Source organism: Cherax quadricarinatus, chromosome 68 (assembly GCF_038502225.1).
Source record: "Cherax quadricarinatus isolate ZL_2023a chromosome 68, ASM3850222v1, whole genome shotgun sequence".
NCBI lineage: Eukaryota > Metazoa > Arthropoda > Malacostraca > Decapoda > Parastacidae > Cherax > Cherax quadricarinatus.
The window spans coordinates 23,743,384-23,768,122 of NC_091359.1; the positions used below are offsets into that span (position 1 = coordinate 23,743,384).

General features: G+C 38.8%; 1 protein-coding gene across 1 annotated transcript in view; it reads right to left on the reverse strand.

The window, feature by feature from the left end:
• Positions 1 to 23,230, reverse strand: part of LOC128697924 (rho-related BTB domain-containing protein 1-like) — a 71,435-nt gene extending 48,205 nt beyond the window's left edge. Inside the window, exon 1 of the mRNA XM_070099532.1 lies at positions 23,019 to 23,230. Within this exon, the coding sequence (XP_069955633.1) occupies positions 23,019 to 23,198 (180 nt within the window). The 5' untranslated portion in view covers positions 23,199 to 23,230. The remainder of the gene's footprint in view (positions 1 to 23,018) is intronic.
• Positions 23,231 to 24,739: the final 1,509 nt, after the last annotated feature.

A 24,739-nucleotide genomic window follows, 5' to 3' on the forward strand; every position in this document is an offset into this window, starting at 1 on the left:
GTTTGCAAGGTACCGTGTTTGACGTATATATACTCATAAATTCTAGCGGCTTCAAATCAGGCAGGAGAAAGCTAGTAGGCCCACATGTGAGAGAATGGGTCTGTGTGGTCAGTGTGCACCACATAAAAAAAATCCTGGAGCACGCAGTGCATAATGAGAAAAAAAAAACTCCGACCGTTTTTTTTAATTAAAATGCCGACTTTGTGGTCTATTTTCGTATAGTATTTGTGGTTGTATTCTCGTTTTCTTGGTCTCATTTGATAGAATGGAAACTATATTATAGAAATGGAGGTGATTTTGATTAATTTTACTATAAAAAGAACCTGGAAATGGAGCACAAAGTACAGGAAATGTTTGATTTTTGCCGATGTTCAAAAGTGAACAAATGATGTCATTGTCCAATAAATGTCCAAATAGCCATTCTAATACGCAGTCATGAATGGGTTGATGTAATTTTTACAATTATTACAGTATTGCAGTAGTCTGCATAACAGTAAATCTTCTATTTTTTGTTTGAATAAAATTTCAAAATAAAAAGCAAGAGTAATATCACAGGGACCTGGAGACATGACTGATGAACAAAGAAAATGTTATTTTAGAGCCAGGAATGTCTGCATTGTTCATTCTGGACCTTATTTTGAAATTGTCGTATTTTTTAATTTTCGTGAAATTGGCCAAATTGCAAATTTCTGACCATGTTATTGGGTAGTTGAAATCGGTAAATGGGCAGTTTCTTGTACTCAATCGATAGAAAAAATAGAGTTCTGAAGAAATAGTTATGAGTTTGGTTGACTGGAATAACGGAATTAGCCGAAAATAGGGCTCAAATTGGGCGAAATTGCCGATTTTTAAATATCGCCGAAGTCGCTAACTTCGCGAGAGCGTAATTCCGTCAGTTTTCCATCAAATTTCGTTTTTTTGGTGTCTTTACAATCGGGAAAAGATTCTCTATCATTTCATAAGAAAAAATAATTTTTTTTTTTCGAATATTTTGCGACACCAGAAGCAACTTCAGGATTTGGCCCTTCGACAGTCAAAGGGTTAAGATATACAATTTATAAGGTTCAGTTATTCAGTATTTATTTGGTTTTGGGTGAGTAAGTGATCTTTGAGAAGAGACTTGAATTTATAAACAGGTAGTGTTTCTTTTATATTTACAGGTAATGAATTCCAGATTTTAGGGCCTTTTATGTGCATTGAGTTTTTACATAGTGTGAGATGGACACGAGGAACATCAAAGAGTGATCTGTGCCTTGTGTTATGGTCATGTGTTCTGTTGAGGTTGGCAAGGAGATGTTTGAGGGGAGGGTTAATATCAGAGTTAAGTGTTCTATGTATGTAATAGGTGCAGTAGTAAGTATGGATGTTTTGTATGGTGAGGAGGTTTAGTGTATTGAATATTGGTGGAGTGTGCTGCCTATAGTGAGAATTTGTTATCATTCTAACTGCAGCCTTTTGTTGGGTAATTAGTGGTCTGAGATGGTTACTTGTTGTTGAGCCCCATGCACAAATTCCATAGGTGAGATAGGGGTAAATAAGAGAGTGATATAGGGCCAGGAGGGCTGACTGTGGAGCATAGTACCGTATCTTCGATAGTATGCCTACAGTCTTGGAAATTTTCTTAGAAATTTGTTGTATATGTGTATGAAATTTGAGTCTATTATCAAGGTGGATTCCTAAGAATTTTCCCTCTGTTAGCTTTGTGATAGGTGATCCATTTATCATTATGTTAAGAGGGACATCTGTAGCTCTGTTACCAAACTGAATGAAGTAGGTTTTGTCAATGTTTAGTGTAAGTTTGTTAGTTCTCATCCAGGTAGATATTTTCTGTAATTCGGTATTTACAGTATTGGCTAGCGTGACTGGGCTCGGGTGGGAGAAGACGTATGTAGTGTCATCTGCAAATAGTGTGGGTTTGAGTAATTGCGAAGCATTTGGTAGGTCATTTATGTATAGGAGAAAGAGAAGAGGGCCAAGGACACTTCCCTGTGGGACACCAACTGTAATTGGTTGTGCAGAGGAGTTTGCCCCATTTGCATACACATATTGGCTTCTGTTGCTGAGGTAAGACTTGAGGTAGTTGAGGGAGTGCCCTCTTATACCATAGTGTGACAATTTTACGTGGAGCAAGTCATGGTCAACTGTATCAAAAGCTTTACGTAAGTCAATGAAGATCCCCAGTGGGACTTCTTTTTTCTCTATTGCAGTGTATATATGTTCTAGCATGTGTATAATAGCATCATTAGTATTTTTATTAGGCCTGAATCCAAATTGGCAGGGGTTGAGTATGTTTTGGGAGATAAGGTAGGAGTAGATTCGTTTATGAATTAATTTTTCGAAGATTTTTGAGAGAGGGTGTAAGTTGGATATTGGCCTATAGTTATTCAACTCTGTTTGGTCTCCTCCTTTGTGGATTGGGGTGACCCTTGCTATTTTGAGTACTGTAGGGAAGGTGGAGGATTCAATGGATTTGTTAAAGAGTGTTGCAATGATTGGTGATAGCACTTGTGACACTTTTTTGTATATAAAGGGTGGTAAGGTATTTAAATCTCCTGCCTTGTTTTTTAGTGTGTTGATAATAAGGGAGACTTCGTATGGGTTAGTCGGAGCTAGGAACAGTGTGTTCGGGTAGTTGCCGGTGAGGTAGTCATTTGGTGGGGTATCTGAGCTTGGGATTTTATTGGCAAGGTTTTGTCCTATAGTGGAGAAGAAATCATTGAGTCTGTTTGCTGTTTCTGTTGGTGGGAGTTGGGGTTCATCTGATTTTGCTAATTTTATTTCGCTATTTCGTGATATCTTTTTTGTTCCTAGAATTTCTGATAGGGTTTTCCAGGTCTTTTTTATATCACCTCGTAAGTTGGATAATCTGTTCTCATAATACAATTTTTTTGCCCTTCTTATCAGGCTGGTTAGGATTGACGAGTAACGTTTTGTTTGGTCTCTGGTTATGTGACCCATTCTGTACTGTTTTTCATATTGGTGTTTTGTATTTATGGATTTGAGAATGCTGGGTGTTAGCCAGGGACTGTTCAGTCTCTTAGCTGTCATCTGTTTAGTTTTTTTAGGGCAGTGCTTGTTATAGAGGTATTGGGTCTTTTTTAGAAAATTATTAATACATTCGTCAATATCTGTATAGATTTCTAGCTCAGTGTGCCAGTCAATGTTTGCTACTGCTGTTGTGAAGTTATTAATGGCTGCCTCATTGTGAAGTCTGAAGGTGACTTTAGTAGTGTCTTGGGGTAATTTACCAAGAGTTGTTATGAGGAAAGTTGGGTAGTGGTCTGTGGTATTATCTGTAATTATGCCTGATTTTAAAGGGGATATGGTGTTGGTCCAGATGTGGTCAAGTAGGGAAACACTAGTCTCTGTAACTCTTGTAGGTTTTGTTACTGTTGGTAGCAACATACAGTTACTCATTGTGTTTGTGAATTCAGTAACGTGTGGGTCCTGGTCTTGCAGGAGATTTATATTGAAGTCACCTGAGAGTAGTAAGTGATCTTTGTTCATGCGTGCATCAGTTATCATACTTCCTAGGTTTTGACTAAATTGGCTAATGTTTGACTGTGGAACTCTGTAGATGTTTATCAATGTGAGAGGTTTTTGTAGGTATTTGGATTTGAATTTGGCTATTATATATTCCCCATGTTCATCCCTTGTGCAAGTATTAGTGATACATTCTAGTTGGTCTGAGTAGTATATGGCTGTGCCACCCCCTTGTTGGTCTGGCCTACAGTTGTGTATGGCTGTGTAACCAGGAATGGCATAGACATCTGTACTATCAGGCTTTAGCCAGGTTTCAGTTAGTGTAATGATGGACATATTGGCATGTAAGGAATTTAGTAATGCTATGAGGTCATCGTAATGCTTGCTTAAAGATCTGATATTGTAGTTAAAGATAGTTATGTTGTTGTTGGCACTGAGAAGTGCCTTTGATTGTTCTGCAGTGTAGTAATTACAGTAACTGTTTGATTCATTTAAGTCATTAAATAAGAGATTGGTATCAGGATCAATGCTTGTAATCATAAGATTTGTAGTGAATCTATAGTTAGAATTAAGTATAAAACAAAGTAAATAGTCTTAAGCTAAAAAATAGCACCTGAATTATTTAACAAATGTAAAATAATGAGCTAATGTATTTTTTTTTCTTTTTTTTTTTTTTTTTTTTTTAAGCTAAAATAAAGGAGACAATATAAAAGGGACTAATACAAATATAGTGATGAACAAATAATGGAGCTTGGGAATATGATAGTAGGTAGTACTATAAAGGTAATTCTTTAAAGTTAGAATTATAGTATAAAAATTATAATATAAAAGGGACTAATATAAGTTGTGGTGAACAATAAAGTGGTAATCAAATAATGAGCTTTGGAATATAATGGCAAAATTGTGAACTTATTCTACTTTAGCACCTGAGAATAGCACCTTGATTATTTTAACAATTGTGAATATATAAACTAGGATAGTTATATAAAGCTAAAATAAAGGAGAAAATATATAAGGGACTAAAATTAAGTAATGGTAAACAAAGTTAAATGGACAGGTGGTCACTATGAAATAATATTGGTTTAGGAGTAAGATCTGATTTGTAATATTAAATAAATTGAGCAGTTTATTGCACAATAAAAAGTAAAAAAAAATGAGGTAGTTGGTACTAGCTAGCAAAAGATAGTTTTGGTACTTGCAAAAAAGTAATTGGAATATACACTAATTGCATACACAATGAAAAGTGACTAAAAAAACAAGTAGTGGTAAACAAAATTAAATGGACAGGTAAGAATAATGAATATTATTAATTTGGAGTAAGATTTGACTTGTAGTTTAAAATTATGAGCAATTAATAGCAGTAAGAAAGAAGTATAGAGTATTGGAGGTAGTTGGCATTAGCTAGTGATGAAAAATAATAAAAATAATTATGCACAATATAATAGTAACGTACACTATATGTACCACACGTATATATGTATTAAGGGCACTTATCTAATCTGTTACAGAAATGTCAGCTTTTCTAAGGAAGGTAGAGAAATCGTGTTCATTTGAGATGGTATATTGTTGTCCTGTTGATGTTTTCCTTACTAGTATTTTCCCATCTCGCGTGAAACACTGGTGTATTTTGTTTTCCTGTTTAAGTTTTCTCAGCCTGAACAGAAGGTTTTGACGTTTTTTTGTTAGACACTCATTTATGTACACTCCATTTTTCATTGTAATTGCTGATTTAATTAGGTCCTTTCTTTTATCGTATGAATGAAGTCTGATCATTATACTGTGTTTACTTCCTGGTTTTCCTAACAAACGTGTTTCTTTGATTTCATTGTTTTGCACGATGACTTGTACGTGGTTCTGTATTATCCTGATAGCAGTTTCTTTGCACTGTGCTTGTGTTATGTCACTAGGAATGTGTGGACTGTTTATTATAACTGCATCAGACAACTTATCTTGTTCAGTTTTGTCGTCTTGGAAATCAAGGTATTCATTTAGTCGAGTGTGCATGTTCTGATTCCAGTCCTTGATTGCTTCTTCAACCTTCATATTTATTGTTGTTATTTGCTCAGTGTGACTGGCTATAGCTGCTTTTAGAGTATTTTCTGTGTCAACACTTCCCGATGTAATCTTCTCTTCAAGGTTTTGGATCTTATTCTCGAGGTTGATTATCTTGGATTCTCGTCGCTCGAGTGTTGCTTTGATATCTTTGATTTCATTTTCTAGAGCAACGATGTAGTCCTTGATATTGTCAGGAATAATCATACCTGAGTTATCATGGGTGAATCCTTTGAAGGGAGTGGAGTTGGAGGGGGAGTCAGCCATGTTTGTTGTTGTTGTTGTTGTTCCTTGGGTGGCGGCGGTGAGGGGGGTTGATGATACACTGGCGTCCTGCTGGGTAGACAAGTTGAGTTCTAGGGTCCTTGCTGTTATTCTTTTATTACTGGTGTTGTTTCTTCTGCGATATCCTTTCATAGTATCACTGAAGTAGATACTGTGTAGCAATGGAGGAGAAGGCTTGTTTTCTCGGAGCTTGGGTTAAGTGATTGTCTGGCAGCGGAGGCAGTGTTTGGGTTAGCAGGGCTGTCTTCCTTAGATCTTCTAATTTTGTCAAGATTTGGGTTACATTCTTAGTATTCTTGGGTCATGTTGTGGTCTACGTGGGTTCATGTAGTTGAACTTTCACTTAGGCCATCACAAGTTTTGATGAGCGATGTTTTTTTGAGAAAGAAGAGCTGGTAGGATACCGTTGCTGCCGCTGCCGCTGCCGCTTCACTTTATGTATAATGGCACACAACTTGTTGTGACGTCACTGCCTCAGCAGGCCTACGACTGCCACCTTCCCTTGTTGTATATTTTATTTTTCCTTTCTCTTTTTTTTTTTTTTTTACCTTTTTCCCTCTCACTGTATGGTGCCCCACATTACACTTGTTAACCAAACTCTGGTAATTCTTGAACTCCCGCTTCCACACTCGCTTTGATCTTTGTATACATGTATTTGAATCTGTGTGGCAACAGCGCCTAGTAGACCCACAACGGTTTGTCACTTTGAAATATTACTGATTCCAGGCTACCTCTCGACTTGTTTTAACTAATAACTCTGGTTGTGTGTGTGTGTGTGTGTGTGTGTGTGTGTGTGTGTGTGTGTGTGGTGCCAAATACGTAAAACTTGTGCTTTTGGCTTAAATAGCAATGATCTTCTTGCCGAATAGGGCAAGTGAAAAATTTGTGTATGCAATAATTTCACAAAAATCATTTTGAACTTAACGAAAAAATATATTTCATTGTGTTTATTTATTATTAAATTATTATAAACTTATCTAAATTATATTTAGTTGGATTAGGATAAATTAAATTGCACTTTTTATAATAAGGTTAGGTAAGTTTTCTAAGGTTCCTATGGTACAAAATTATTAATTTTTACATTAACATAAATAAAAAATATATCTTTAAACATATAAGAGAAAATTTTAGAACGGACTTAATTTTAAATGAGTGCTTGCTAACTGACCAGTTTTACCTATTCTGCATGATATATATATATATATATATATATATATATATATATATATATATATATATATATATATATATATCTCGAGCCGAATAGGCAGAACTTGCGATCTTGGCTTAAATAGCAACGCTCATCTTGCCATATAGGACAAATGAAAATTTGTGTAGGCAATAATTTCGCCAAAATCATTCTGAACCTATCGAAAAAAATATATTTCACTGTGTTTGTTTAGTATTAAATTATTGTAAACAAATCTAAAATATATTTAGTTGGGTTAGGCTAAAATAAATTGTACTTGTTATAATAAGGTTAGGTAAGTTTTCTAAGATTCTTTTGGAGCAAAATTAAAAAATTTTCCATTAACACTAATGAAAAAAATATATCTTTAAACGTATAAGATAAAATTTTAGAAAGGACTTAATTTTAAATGAGTTCTTGCTAACTGACCAGTTTTACATATTCGGCACGATATATATACATGTATATATATATATATATATATATATATATATATATATATATATATATATATATATATATATATATATATATATATATATATATATAGTCAAACTGTCAAGCTGTAGTCAAACTTGATTTTAGAAATGCCTTTAATATGGTAAAGAGAGATGCTGTCTTACCAGCTGTTCGGGATCGCTTCCCCAGGCTTTTTCCCTTCATCTCAGCTGGCTACAGCAAGCCCTCAATTCTTTTGTTTGGAGAACATGAAATTCAATCATCAGAAGGTGTTCAGCAGGGTGACCCACTAGCTCCGTTTCTCTTCTGCTTGGCAGTAAGAGAACTAACTTCCAGCCTATGCAGTGAGCTCAACATCTGGTACCTGGATGATGGCACTCTGGCAGGTACTGAAGAGTCCCTGGTAGGGGACCTACAACTGGTGAAAACACAGGGAGAAGACTTGGGACTCATCCTCAATCCCTCCAAGTGTGAAATCATCACAGTGAACCAGGAAATAATCAATGCTGTGCGAAGAATCCTCCCAGAAGTCTCTACTACCACTCCGTCCAACAGTACCCTCCTGGGAGCACCGCTGGGTCACCAGGCCATCGACACAGTCCTCAAGGACAAATTGAATGACCTGATGAGAATGGAGGAGAGAATAAGCAATCTTGATGCCCATGATGCTCTGTATCTCCTCACAAGGTGCCTTACTATTCCAAGACTCACTTACTTCCTGAGGTGTGCACCCTCTTTTGACAATCCAACACTCGACGAATATGACGCACACCTGAGGTCAACCCTTAAGAAGGCACTGAACCTGTCACTAGAGGATCAGCAATGGGATCAGGCAACCCTCCCAGTGCAACTGGGAGGTATAGGGGTGCGCAAAGCAACGCATGTTGCTTTACCTGCTTTTCTGTCTTCGTGTTTGGCTTCCAGTGCATTAGTCAAGAAGATTGTTCCCGAACGCTTGAGAGACGTGGTAGGAGCTCAAGACCCCAGGTTTACTGAAGCAGCGATTCGGTGGGACACCCTTACAGATTCCTCCAGTAGACCAGCTCCTCCCAAAGAACACAAACAGTCCCACTGGGACAAACTGATCATGGAAAAAATCGCCAACACAATGCTCTCCAATGCCTCAGGAAAGGACAAAGCTCGTCTCCTGGCAGTGAAGGCACCACACTCAGGAGATTTCCTGTTAGCTGTTCCCAATTCCTCCTTGGGCACTCGACTAGACCCACAGGCCATTCGGATTGGTGTTACTCTTCGCCTAGCTGCCCCCATCCTCACCGAACATAGGTGTATTTGCGGCAGGGCGACAGCTGATCAATTCGGACTTCATGGTCTCGTGTGTCACACAGCAGAAGGGAAGTATGCCAGGCATGAGGAGGTCAATGACATCATAAAGAGAAGCCTCGCCACAGCCCATTGCCCAGCTCAACGGGAACCCCAAGTGCAGAGGTCGGATGGAAGTCAAAATCGTCCTGATGGAGCCACTATGCTACCTTGGAAGGATGGAAAGCAGATTGCCTGGGACTACACCTGTGCCGCCACATTGGCAGACACCTACTTGCCATACTCCGTAGTGGAAGGGGGTGGAGCTGCCAGCCACAGGATTTTTAGATTTTGCCACCGAAGTGGCTAGTTTATTGTGCACCCCATATCCATCCTGTGGATGGTAGCGCGAGAGCATATGGATACACAAAAGGCCTAGGAACTAGGCCCCAAAGGGTTAACAGGAATACATATGGATTTATATCTACATATCTATAGTTCACTTATCTGTTACAAGCAAATTTAGGAAATTTGCTTAGTATATCTGGTATCTTATTTTCATTAATAAGATATCTTGACATGTCACATAGGTTATTATACTGTCTGTCTCTGTATTCCTCAATAGGTGGACAATTAAGCACATAGTGTTCAAGAGAGTGACCATATGCCTGATCACATAATTTACATTTAGTTTGATCATCATCTGTGTGTCTCCCAAACTGCCAGAAGTACTTGTAACCAAGCCTAAGCCTGGCCACTACAACATCAGTCAGTCTGTTCACATTGCAAGTTGCTCCATAAACATACTTATCTACGTTCATGTTATCATAGTGGGTTATAGATCTACTCAGGCTTCTAACTGCATTCCTATAACAATCATTTTCATTATTTACTTCTCTCCTAATATTATTCCTAATGCTAGACACAGTTATACCAAAGTTATATTCTACATTCTCCTTCTCGATACTCTTCTTGGCTAACATATCAACTTTATCATGAAGGAGTAATCCAATGTGTGATGGGATCCATAGCAATTGTACATTAATTCCTTTGTCCCTAATTTTTGAGTATCTATACCTGGCTTCCCCAATGAGCATGTTGTTGGAGTCATTATATGAGCCAAGAGCCTTCAATGATGACATATAATCAGTAATGATGATAGAGTCAAGCTCAGTGTCATAGGTTAGCTTTAGCGCCATTAGGATTGCAAACAATTCAGTTTGCAGTGTAGACGCCCAGTTGTTAATTCTTATGCCTAACTCAACAAATTTATTATCGTTCTTAACTAGGGAGGTGGCAACAAGAGCAGATGCAGCCCTGCCAGAAGACTCCTGTTTAGATCCATCAGTGTATATAACTTGTGATAACTTGTTACTACCAGCTAGGTGAGAAATTTCTTCTTGAGCAGTTGCTCTAACAAGAGATTTAAGGAAGGGATTACTAGCAATGAGCTTCTTGGGAGGGACTTGTAGGTATGTGATATTAAATGAACACATCTTCCATGGAGGGGTGAAATGCTCTTGTTGCCTACAGTGATACAGTTCATGCAGGTTATAAAACTTAATGCAATTGCACGTTTTCACAATCCATTTAGATCTGTGTGTATTTACCTCTAGACACTTGGTAAGATTCACTGTGACAGTGTCTGGTTCGTTTCTCAACATTCTAATACCGAGTACAATGTTAATTTCAACAATCCTATAACTGATACTAGAAATACCAAGCTCCTTCCTCATGTTAAGAACTTTTGTAGATCTGGGACAGCCAAGAATAATCCTGAGAGCTTCATTTTGCATTAACTCCAAGGGTCGGAGAGAACTTTCTCTAGCTAATATCAACATGGGAGCAGCATAATCAATTAAGGACCTAACATAGGCTATGTACATCATTCTCACGATTCTCACATTTGCACCATAGTTGGGATTGTAGCCAGCAACAGCTTTGAGAGCATTTAGCCTAGCTTTACATTTCTTGTTTAGTTGTGGTATAGTGGATTTGTTAAAGGGTACATCTACACCAAGATATCTGTAAGTTTTAACGTAGCTAATGATTTCACCCTGCAAATAGATGGGTGGGGGATGTCGTTTGCTTGTTAATATCTTAGTTTTAGAGGAAGATATTATGAGGCCTAGTCGATTACAAATTGCTTGAACTTCATTAAGAATGGTATTCATCTTCTTATGCCCTGTTGTATGGATCATGATATCATCAGCATAGCTTATAGCTATATGTTTAGGTGAGGCAGGTAGAGCATTTAGGAGAGCATTAATCAGACCCAGAAGATACGCAAATATGAAGACCTTCCCCCTTGCTATAACTTCATCCCAATAGGGTCGGAGACCCTTGGAGCATGGGGCAAGTGTGCTCTAAAGTTCCTAATAGAGCTGGGTGAAAAGCTCATCATAGAAACCAAGGACCACAGGGCGACCAGCTTCCTTTTTCAGAGACTCAGTGTTGCAATCCAGAGAGGAAATGCCTGCAGCATTCTGGGCACGCGGCCCACCGCCAAGGAGCCGGACAAAGTATTCGATATGTAGCTCTGAGTTACCTATGTTGTTTTACTTTCTATCGTGTTTTTGTGAATGTTTTGTCAATGTATTTTGTCTTTAAATAAAATATACATAAAATATAGGGAGTGGTAGGAGAAAATTCTCAAACAGCTTCAGGAAGAACCTTGAGTTTTCCCTGAAGCAAGTTTATTCTTTTCTCTGAGGATGAGGGTCCCTATAACAGTTCTAGAGGTGGTACCTCCTTATATATATATATATATATATATATATATATATATATATATATATATATATATATATATATATATATATATATATATACATATTTTTTTTTATTATCACACTGGCCGATTCCCACCAAGGCAAGGTGGCCCGAAAAAGAAAAACTTTCACCATCATTCACTCCATCACCGTCTTGCCAGAAGGGTGCTTTACACTACAATTTTTAAAGTGCAACATTAACACCCCTCCTTCAGAGTGCAGGCACTGTACTTCCCATCTCCAGGACTCAAGTCCGGCCTGCCGGTTTCCCTGAATCCCTTCATAAATGTTACTTTGCTCACACTCCAACAGCACGTCAAGTATTAAAAACCATTTGTCTCCATTCACTCCTATCAAACACGCTCACGCATGCCTGCTGGAAGTCCAAGCCCCTCGCACACAAAACCTCCTTTACCCCCTCCCTCCAACCTTTCCTAGGCCGACCCCTACCCCGCCTTCCTTCCACTACAGACTGATACACTCTTGAAGTCATTCTGTTTCGCTCCATTCTCTCTACATGTCCGAACCACCTCAACAACCCTTCCTCAGCCCTCTGGACAACAGTTTTGGTAATCCCGCACCTCCTCCTAACTTCCAAACTACGAATTCTCTGCATTATATTCACACCACACATTGCCCTCAGACATGACATCTCCACTGCCTCCAGCCTTCTCCTCGCTGCAACATTCATCACCCACGCTTCACACCCATATAAGAGCGTTGGTAAAACTATACTCTCATACATTCCCCTCTTTGCCTCCAAGGACAAAGTTCTTTGTCTTCACAGACTCCTAAGTGCACCACTCACTCTTTTTCCCTCATCAATTCTATGATTCACCTCATCTTTCATAGACCCATCCGCTGACACGTCCACTCCCAAATATCTGAATACGTTCACCTCCTCCATACTCTCTCCCTCCAATCTGATATTCAATCTTTCATCACCTAATCTTTTTGTTATCCTCATAACCTTACTCTTTCCTGTATTCACCTTTAATTTTCTTCTTTTGCACACCCTACCAAATTCATCCACCAATCTCTGCAACTTCTCTTCAGAATCTCCCAAGAGCACAGTGTCATCAGCAAAGAGCAGCTGTGACAACTCCCACTTTGTGTGTGATTCTTTATCTTTTAACTCCACGCCTCTTGCCAAGACCCTCGCATTTACTTCTCTTACAACCCCATCTATAAATATATTAAACAACCACGGTGACATCACACATCCTTGTCTAAGGCCTACTTTTACTGGGAAAAAATTTCCCTCTTTCCTACATACTCTAACTTGAGCCTCACTATCCTCCTATCCTCGTAAAAACTCTTCACTGCTTTCAGTAACCTACCTCCTACACCATACACTTGCAACATCTGCCACATTGCCCCCCTATCCACCCTGTCATACGCCTTTTCCAAATCCATAAATGCCACAAAGACCTCTTTAGCCTTATCTAAATACTGTTCACTTATATGTTTCACTGTAAACACCTGGTCCATACACCCCCTACCTTTCCTAAAGCCTCCTTGTTCATCTGCTATCCTATTCTCCGTCTTACTCTTAATTCTTTCAATTATAACTCTACCATACACTTTACCAGGTATACTCAACAGACTTATCCCCCTATAATTTTTGCACTCTCTTTTATCCCCTTTCCCTTTATACAAAGGAACTATGCATGCTCTCTGCCAATCCCTAGGTACCTTACCCTCTTCTATACATTTATTAAATAATTGCACCAACCACTCCAAAACTATATCCCCACCTGCTTTTAACATTTCTATCTTTATCCCATCAATCCCGGCTGCCTTACCCCCTTTCATTTTACCTACTGCCTCACGAACTTCCCCCACACTCACAACTGGCTCTTCCTCACTCCTACAAGATGTTATTCCTCCTTTCCCTATACACGAAATCACAGCTTCCCTATCTTCATCAACATTTAACAATTCCTCAAAATATTCCCTCCATCTTCCCAATACCTCTAACTCTCCATTTAATAACTCTCCTCTCGTATTTTTAACTGACAAATCCATTTGTTCTCTAGGCTTTCTTAACTTGTTAATCTCACTCCAAAACTTTTTCTTATTTTCAACAAAATTTGTTGATAACATCTCACCCACTCTCTCATTTGCTCTCTTTTTACATTGCTTCACCACTCTCTTAACCTCTCTCTTTTTCTCCATATACTCTTCCCTCCTTGCATCACTTCTACTTTGTAAAAACTTATCATATGCTAACTTTTTCTCCCTTACTACTCTCTTTACATCATCATTCCACCAATCGCTCCTCTTCCCTCCTGCACCCACTTTCCTGTAACCACAAACTTCTGCTGAACACTCTAACACTACATTTTTAAACCTACCCTATACTTCTTCGACCCCATTGCCTATGCTCTCATTAGCCCATCTATCCTCCAATAGCTGTTTATATCTTACCCTAACTGCCTCCTCTTTTAGTTTATAAACCTTCACCTCTCTCTTCCCTGATGCTTCTATTCTCCTTGTATCCCATCTACCTTTTACTCTCAGTGTAGCTATAACTAGAAAGTGATCTGATATATCTGTGGCCCCTCTATAAACATGTACATCCTGAAGTCTACTCAACAGTCTTTTATCTACCAATACATAATCCAACAAACTACTGTCATTTCACCCTACATCATATCTTGTATACTTATTTATCCTCTTTTTCTTAAAATATGTATTACCTATAACTAAACCCCTTTCTATACAAAGTTCAATCAAAGGGCTCCCATTATCATTTACACCTGGCACCCCAAACTTACCTACCACACCCTCTCTAAAAGTTTCTCCTACTTTAGCATTCAGGTCCCCTACCACAATTACTCTCTCACTTGGTTCAAAGGCTCCTATACATTCACTTAACATCTCCCAAAATCTCTCTCTCTCCTCTGCATTCCTCTCTTCTCCAGGTGCATACACGCTTATTATGACCCACTTCTCGCATCCAACCTTTACTTTAATCCACATAATTCTTGAATTTACACATTCATATTCTCTTTTCTCCTTCCATAACTGATCATTTAACATTACTGCTACCCCTTCCTTTGCTCTAACTCTCTCAGATACTCCAGATTTAATCCCATTTATTTCCCCCCACTGAAACTCTCCTACCCCCTTCAGCTTTGTTTCGCTTAGGGCCAGGACATCCAACTTCTTTTCATTCATAACATCAGCAATCATCTGTTTCTTGTCATCCGCACTACATCCACGCACATTTAAGCACCCCAGTTTTATAAAGTTTTTCTTCTTCTCTTTTTTAGTAAATGTCTACAGGAGAAGGGGTTACTAGCCCATTGCTCCCGGCATTTTAGTCGCCTCATACGACACGCATGGCTTACGGAGGAAAGATTCTTTTCCACTTCCCCATGGACAACAGAAGAAATAAAGAAGAACAAGAGCTATTTAGAAAAAGGAGAAAAACCTAGATGTATGTATATATATATGCATGTGCGTGTCTGTGAAGTGTGACCAAAGTGTAAGTAGGAGTAGCAAGATATCCCTGTTATCTAGCGTGTTTATGAGACAGAAAAAGAAACCAGCAATCCTACCATCATGCAAAACAGTTACAGGTTTTTGTTTCACAGTCATCTGGCAGGACGGTAGTACTTCCCTGGGTGGTTGCTGTCTACCAACCTACTACCTACTACCTACGACATATATATATATATATATATATATATATACATATATATATATATACATATATATATATATATGTATATGTATATATGTATATATGTCGTGCCTAATATGTAAAACTGGTCAATTAGCAAGAACTCATTTAAAATTAAGTCCTTTCTAAAATTTTCTCTTATACGTTTAACGATATATTTTTTCCATTAATGTAAATGTAAAATTTTTTAATTTTGCACCAAAAGACTCTTAGAAATCTTACCTAACCTTATTATAACAAGAACAATTTATTTTAGCCTAACCCAACTAAATATATTTTAGATTTGTTTACAATAATTTAATACTAAACAAACACAATGAAATATATTTTTTTCGTTAGGTTCAGAATGATTTTGGCGAAATTATTGCATACACAAATTTTCACTTGTCCTATATGGCAAGATGAGTGTTGTGATAGAAACACAGGCCTTATCTCTAGGCTTTATTGAACATAGAATCTTCATAGTACTTCTGCAACAACAAAATATAATGACTAGTACATCTAATAATGGCTTCTACAGGGATGGTGATGTCTTGCATATGTCAAGAGAAAAGTTATAACTACAGGCCACATATTTAAACTCACCATGTAATCTGCATCGCTTATAAATGGATAAAGTAGGAGAGAATCACACACCATGTGTTGGTGCCCATGACACACACCAAACTGTTGTTGTTGTTAAGGGCCCCTAGAGGTGGTGCAGTATTATCCTGCTGCTGCTCCCCACAGGACCAGTATCACTACAATCTCCCCCTTCTAAAATATCAGAGACAGTAATCTCCCAAACTGTTAGGTGGGCGACGTACACGTCCCGACCTTCGTAGCCCTTGAGCCTCTTCACCAGGTTCGATATTTTCCAGCGGGGTTTGATTAACTGCTGGAGCAGAATCCTCTATTTCCATAGGGGTAGTCTCAAGGGGCTTTCCAGGAGAAAACGAAGCATCTTTCACATCTATTGGTGTATCTTGAGATTCCACACTAATAGGGATTTCAACTGGGGCTAAATGTCTTGTAGATACTGTAGTCTCTTCACCATTTTGGTAGCGAATGTGGGCGTAATGTGGATTAGCTTGCAGGAGCTCTACCTCTTCCACTAAAGGATCCGTCTTGTTCATCCTACGGTGACTCTTCAGGAGAACGGGTCCAGGATGACATAACCAAGTGGGCACGGAGGCTCCCGTAGAGGAACGACGTGAATAGTTGAGGAGTCTTTCATGAGAGGTTGCATTAGTAGCTGTGCACAGCAGTGATCTAATAGAGTGAAGAGCATCAGGTAGGACAGTTTGCCAGTGTTGAACAGGTAGATTGCGCGACTTTAATGTCATTGTAACTGCCTTCCATATACATGTAGTACCATTGAACCGCTCCACTTGACCATTGCCTTGAGGGTTGTAGCTTGTTGTTCTGCTGCAGGCAATACCTTTGCTAGCCAAAAACTCCTGAAGTTCGTTACTCATGAACGAGGATCCCCTGTCTGAATGGATATAAGCTGGCATACCAAAAATAGAGAACAACTGTGAAAGACAACTAATAACAGTTGAAGCAGCCATATTTGCACAGGGGAATACAAAGGGAAACCTTGAATATTCATCTACTATGTTAAGGAAATACCTATTCTGATTTGTGCTTGGTAGAGATCCTTTGAAATCTATATTCAATCTTTCGAAAGGCTGGGTGGATTTTATGAGATGAGTCTTCTCTGGCTGATGAAAGTTTGGCTTGCACTCTGCACATACTCTGCATGCTCTGATCACTTGTCGCACATCTTCCACTGAGTAGGGCATGTTCTTTGATTTGACAAAATGGTACAGGCGTGTAACTCCTGGGTGACACAAAGCCTTGTGGAGAGCTGAGAGTGATTGCAAATCATGACATGCTGCTCCACAGTGGGACCTAGAGAATGCATCAGGTGAGATGTTCTCTTGACCCGGTCGGTACAGAATATCAAAGTCATAACACGATAGTTCCATCCTCCAGCGTAATATCTTGTCATTCTTTATCCTACTTTTGTGCCTCTTGTCGAACATATACATCACGGACCGTTGGTCAGTCCTTATGGTGAAATGTCTACCAGTTAAATAATGCCTCCAGTGGCGAACTGCTTCTATGATGGCCTGGGCTTCCTTTTCTACAGCAGCATAACATTTCTCTGATCCTTGAAAAGTTCTTGAAAAGAAGGCTACTGGTCGTCCTGCCTGAGATAAGACTGCAGCAATGGCAATGTCAGATGCATCCGTTTCCACTTCGAATGGTAGGGACTCATCAATGGCTTGAACTACTGAGTTTTCAATGTCCTGTTTGAGAGTATGGAAAGCGGCTTCTGCTTCCTTTGTCACAGGAAATGTGGTAGCACTCAATGGGCGGACTTTACTTGAATAGTTGTAGATCCATTGTGAGTAATAAGCAAAGAGACCAAGAGTTCTTCAGAGTGACTTTTTGTCTTGAGGCATTGGAAGTTCCCATAGAGGTCGTAGTCGTTCAGGGTCTGGGAATATTGAACCTCCTTCCACTACATAACCAAGGATGCTAAGCCTTTTAGTTGAAAAAGTGCACTTTTCCTCATTGTAACTGATATTTTTCTTCTTGGCGGCTTCCAAAAACTTATCAAGGTTTGCATCATGTTCCTCCTGGGTCTTGCCACAAATGGTAACATTATCTAAATACGCGTAGGTTCCCATGAGTTGCTCTTCCTGAATGAGTGAATCCATAATTCGTTGGAAGCAGGCTACCCCATTGGTGACTCCAAAAGGGACTCTGGTAAACTGATACAGGCCATCACTAGCCTGAAACGCTGTGTATGGTTTATCTTCATTCCTTATAGGGACTTGATGATAGGCACTCTGCAGATCAATTGTACTAAACACGTAGTACTGAGCAATTTTGTTCACTGTATCGTCAATTCGAGGTAGAGGGTACCCATAAAGAAGTGTAAATTTGTTGATTGTCTCAGAGTAATCGATAGCCAGTCTCCGTTTCCTATAACCATCTTTAACAACAACAACCTGTGCACGCCAAGGGGAATCACTCGGTTCTATAATACCCTCCTTCAGCAGCCTCTGAGTTTCTTTCTCAATGAACATCCGATCCTCATAAGAACAGCGGCGTGACTTAGCTGATATAGGATGGCAATCCGCGGTAAGATTTGCAAACAGCTTTGGTGGGTCTACCCTTAAAGTGCTAAGTCCACAGACAACAAGAGGAGGCAGTTCACCTCCATATGTTAAGGTGACACTACCATGCAGCTTCTGAAAGTCCTGACCAAGGATAACATCAGAGCACAGTTGTGGCAGAATAGCTAAATGTACATCTTGATAATCCTTTCCATTAACTCTGAGATTTACCTTACAAAACCCTAAGGTCTGAATAGAGAGAGATGTTGATGCCATGGAAACGGTACCTGATGAGTGATGTAGAGTCAAGGAGAGCCGTTTAACTAAGTCAAGGTTGATGAAACTCTCTGAGCTGCCACTATCAATAAGACCATCTACTTCTGTTCCTTTGATGAATACTTTCACAACTGCCTTTGACAGTGAATTTGGAGTAGCCGCAGAAGTCACTGTTGCTAGAGTCGCATGATCACTGGAATGTGTGGAGGCACTAGCTCTTGTTGATGCATTAGCACAACATACTTTAGCAAAGTGACCTTTCTTGTGGCATTTATGGCACATTGCTTCACGAGCAGGACACTTTGGACGTGGATGTCTTGAAAAACCACAAAAGAAACACACCGTACCTGCTGCTGCTGTCACTGAGGCAGGTTCCACAGTAACTTCATTGCTAGAGTCTTGGTCAGGAATTGCAGCACTTACCACTCGAGAAGGCTGAGTGGTACTGTATACTTCAGAATTCTTCTGGGCTGAATCTAGAGCTCTTGCCTGGTCAAAGGCAGCGGCTAAGTCGAGAGTTTTATTCTCCAATAAACGCTGCCTTATTATTGGTGATTGCAGGCCACTGATAAAAGCATCCCTGATGGACTCTTCACAATACTGAGCAGCTGTCACTGCTTGGAAGTGACAGTCCTTACCTAAAATTTTCAGTGCTTGAAAGTATTCCTCTAAGGACTCATCAATCTGCTGGCGGCGAGTTGCAAGGCGATAGCGTGCAAAGATTTCATTTGTAGGTTTAATATACTGAGACTTGAGGGTTTTGATAGCATCTTCGTAGGTATTACACTCAGAAATAGCCTCATATATCTTAGGTGACACAAAATTGATGAGCAGACTTAGTTTATCTAGATCTTCTTTAGGAAGGGCTCCCAAGAAGTTTTCGAAAGTCTTAAACCAGTGCTTCCATTCCTGAGCAGCCGTTGATAAGCTGGGGTCACAGTCTAGCCTCTCAGGTTTCAGTAAACGCTCCATGTTGTGATGTAGTCTAGCGCAGGATCACCACCAGGTAGCCCAAGATTCTATGTTCAATAAATTGTTGTGATAGAAACACAGGCCTTATCTCTAGGCTTTATTGAACATAGAATCTTCATAGTACTTCCGCAACAACAAAATATAATGACTAGTACATCTAATAATGGCTTCTACAGGGATGGTGATGTCTTGCATATGTCAAGAGAAAAGTTATAACTACAGGCCACATATTTAAACTCACCATGTAATCTGCATCGCTTATAAATGGATAAAGTAGGAGAGAATCACACACCATGTGTTGGTGCCCATGACACACACCAAACTGTTGTTGTTGTTAAGGGCCCCTAGAGGTGGTGCAGTATTATCCTGCTGCTGCTCCCCACAGGACCAGTATCACTACAATGAGCGTTGCTATTTAAGCCAAGATCACAAGTTCTGCCTATTCGGCACGACATATATATATATATATATATATATATATATATATATATATATATATATATATATATATATATATATATATATATATATATATATATATATATGCAATAAGATCACAGTAAACAGGTGATTTCAGAATATGCAAAACAACCACTCTGAAAGAATAAGAAATTCCAAGCGCTTTCGTGACTATTCACATTATCAAGGAACTATGAGTAGTCACGAAAGCGCTTGGAATTTCTTATTCTTTCAGAGTGGTTGTTTTGCATATATATATATATATATATATATATATATATATATATATATATATATATATATATATATATATATATATATATATATATATATATATATGTATATATATATATATATATATATATATATATATATATATATATATATATATATATATATATATATATATATATATATATATATATATATATATATATATATATATATATATATATATATATATATATATATATATATATATATATATATATATATATATATATATATATATACACAGTGGACCCCCGCATAACGATCACCTCCGAATGCGACCAATTATGTAAGTGTATTTATGTAAGTGCGTTTGTACGTGTATGTTTGGGGGTCTGAAATGGACTAATCTACTTCACAATATTCCTTATGGGAACAAATTCGGTCAGTACTGGCACCTGAATATACTTTTGGAGCGAAAAAATATCGTTAACCGGGGGTCCACTGTACAGTGGACCCCCGGTTAACGATATTTTTTCACTCCAGAAGTATGTTCAGGTGCCAGTACTGACCGAATTTGTTATAAGAAATATTGTGAAGTAGATTAGTCCATTTCAGACCCCCAAACATACGTACAAACGTGGGTCGGAGGTAATCCTCAATATATACAGTGGTCCCTCAATAATTGTCCGGCCTGAAAGTCGTCCATTTCGGAAATAGTCGTGTTATTTTGTCTAAACATTGGCTCGCAAATGGTCTGTAAACTCGCTAATCGTTTTTCGTCCTGGACGCATACTCACGGCTCTGAGCCGCGTTGTCCTCCCCAGCCAGTGTGCCATTGTTTACCGGTGAGCAATGGTCCCCTCACATGTTCATACAAAATATTTCATAATCCATTCATTTTAGTGCTTGCAAGTACTAAATAAGCTACCATGGCTCCAAAGAAAGCTCCTAGTGCCAAGCCTTTGGTAAAGAAGGTGAAAAATACGATTGAATTTAAGAAAAACATCATTGAACAATATGAAAGTGGCATACATGTGGGCGAACTGGCCAGGATGCATAACAAATCCCGTACAACCATATCTTCCATCATAGCCAAGAAAAAGGAAATCAACATCTCTGGTCCCAGAATTTTTAATATCTTATCTGAAGATATCAGAAATAATGCTGGAACATGTGTAGAAGTCTTCAAGAGGAAACTCTACAAATATCTCTGCCAGCTGGTTGCTGGCAGGAACAGCCTGGTTGAGCAAGCCTGACCCAGGGCCAAGCTGTAGAGTAGAAAAACTCTCGAAAGTCATCAAAGGTATGTGAATACGGGTGGATGGAGACTTTGCATTTAATGTAAAAGTGCATGATAAGCAGGGCCGCCAAGAGAAATTTTTCAAGTTGGAACATGACTCTTTTGGGGCCCCTGGGGGCAGACTGAGGGGCCTCAATCTAAGTGAATTTTATGTAATTATTTTTGCAAATTAACTAAAAATATTTGAAATTACCCAAAAAAAAAATCAAATGAAAAATGAAAATAAAATGTCTATGGTTATGGAGCTTCTTCAGAGATTAACAGCTGGGCCCCGAACCAATGTACCGACTGAACCCCCATCCCCTCTCATAGGCCATGATGATAGGCCTTATTGAGGCCTAGAGTAATAAGTGTTGGTGTGAGATATTTAATGTTTGTCACCACGACCCTCTCACAGAAATTAATTGTCCAGTTTTCAAACCATTTACCTCAAATTTTCTGCAGCTCAATTTCTACAGGAAATTTTCATTTTTGTATCTTATTTTAACACAGCAAATGTTTTATAGACAATTTATATTATGTAGAATTAAGAGACATGTAAACTTGCATTAAATTATATAAACTGACTGATACCAATATAAAATGAACTGCCTTTACAAAATATTAACTCCTCTGAGGCCTAGTTACTAGGTCTTTTGTGTATCCATATGATCATGTGCCAGCCTGAGCAGGATAGACATGCGATACACAACAAACTAGCCACTTTGACAGTAAAATCTATTTGAGAAGAAACTCAACAGTTATTACAAGATATGTAATAGGGCCTAATTTTATAAATTTGTATATGCACACAAACATGCCATATTACTCTAAATATTACACTAAATATTGTTCTAAATATTGTTCTAAATATTGCTCTAAATACAGTGGACCCCCGGTTAATGATATTTTTTCACTCCAGAAGTATGTTCAGGTGCCAGTACTGACCGAATTTGTTCCCATAAGGAATATTGTGAAGTAGATTAGTCCATTTCACACCCCCAAACATACACGTACAAACACACTTACATAAATACACTTACATAATTGGTCGCATTCGGAGGTAATCGTTATGCGGGGGTCCACTGTATTGCTCTAAATATTGCTCTAATACAGAGCAGTCAAGGTCATCCGACATGAGTAATTTTGTGTAACATTCTGAACACTGATATAAGACAGGATTCACATACTGGTATTGTGGTAATCTTTTGGATTATCACAGGTAAACAATAGAAACCATACGACAGGTGGGGTTAGAACCCGCAATCAGAGAGTCACAAAGCTCCAGACCGACGCATTAGCCACTGGGCCAGCGTTGGTCTAGTTTTGTGACTTTCTGATCACGGGTTCTAATCCCACCGATGGTATGGTTTGTTTGCAATCATGTCATTATGATTTCGTGAGTCAAGTAAACAATAGGCCTTACCACTGGACCAACATAAGCTACAGGACTGCAACTCACAAATAATAGGGATGAGGATGGGGGTAGCCAGGAATCACCAGTTTGTTCTGTACTAACCTCCTTGTATATCCTGTATTGGTCTATGGCAAAAACTGTTGGCACATGTGTGTTGAGCAGCTGAGAGAGAGAGAATTTCTTGTTGCAGGCACGAGCACAGATGAGTCGGGTCTTGCCCACAGCTGTGTCGCCCACAACCACACATTTCACCAACTCCTGATGCGGCTGTTCACTATCCATGATCGATACCCATTATCCTTGGCATGCCTGCAAAAGTAACAATGGTGTTAAGTACATCATATTTAACCTTTATGGCAATATAATGTAATTCAAATTTCTTGCAAATAACTCAAGAAATCGTAACGAAACGACTGTAAACAAATCACGGAACGGGTGTGGTTTGAACCTGTGGTGAGTACTAGAACTCACAGGCCAGTGTGCTAACCACTGGGCAAGCTAGCTCTAATAAGATTTATCAAACTAGGTATATTTCTATACACCATAGTGAGGTTAACATAGGCCACCACTCTGACCACAAATGATGGGTTTTACAGATGAGTCTCAGAGCAGAGGCTGTGGCGTATGCCACAGCCTCCGTGATTCATCTGCTCTGAGATAGGTCTACTTACATATGGGCGTATCTTTTTCCCAACGTTATTCCCACACACCTCCAACTATTGGAGGATAGATGGGCTAATGAGAGCATAGGCAATGGGGTCGAAGATGTATGGGGTAGGTTTAAAAATGTAGTTTTAGAATGTTCAACAGAAGTTTGTGGTTACAGGAAAGTGGGTGCAGGAGGGAAGAGGAGCGATTGGTGGAATGATGATGTAAAGAGAGTAGTAAGGGAGAAAAAGTTAGCATATGAGAAGTTTTTACAAAGTAGAAGTGATGCAAGGAAGAAAGAGTATATAGAGAAAGAGAGAGAGGTGAAGAGAGTGGTGAAGCAATGTAAAACGAGAGCAAATGAGAGAGTGGGAGATGTTGTCAACAAATTTTATTGAAAATAAGAAAAAGTTTTGCAGTGAGATTAACAAGTTAAGGAAGCCTAGAGAACAGATGGATTTGTCAGTTAAAAATAGGAGAGGAGAGATGCTAAATGGAGAGTTAGAGGTATTGGGAAGATGGAGGGAATATTTTGAGGAATTGTTAAATGTTGATGAAGATAGGGAAGCTGTGATTTCGTGTATAGGGCAAGGAGGAATAACATCTTGTAGGAGTGAGGAAGAGCCAGTTGTGAGTGTGGGGGAAGTTCGTGAGGCAGTAGATAAAATGAAAGGGGGTAAGGCAGCTGGGATTGATGGGATAAAGATAGAAATGTTAAAAGCAGGTGGGTATATAGTTTTGGAGTAGTTGGTGCTATTATTTAATAAATGTATGGAACAGGGTAAGGTACCTAGGGATTGGCAGAGAGCATGCATAGTTCCTTTGTATAAAGGCAAAGGGGACAAAAGAGAGTGCAAAAATTATAGGGGGATAAGTCTGTTGAGTATACCTGGTAAAGTGCATGGCAGAGTTATTATTGAAAGAATTAAGAGTAAGACGGAGAATAGGATAGCAGATGAACAAGGAGGCTTTAGGAAAGGTAGGGGGTGTGTAGACCAAGTGTTTACAGTGAGACATATAAGTGAACAGTATTTAGATAAGGCTAAAGAGGTTTTTGTGGCATTTATGGATTTGGAAAAGGAGTATGCCAGGGTGGATAGAGGGGCAATGTGGCAGATGTTGCAGGTGTATGGTATAGGAGGTAGGTTACTGAAAGCAGTGAAGAGTTTTTACGA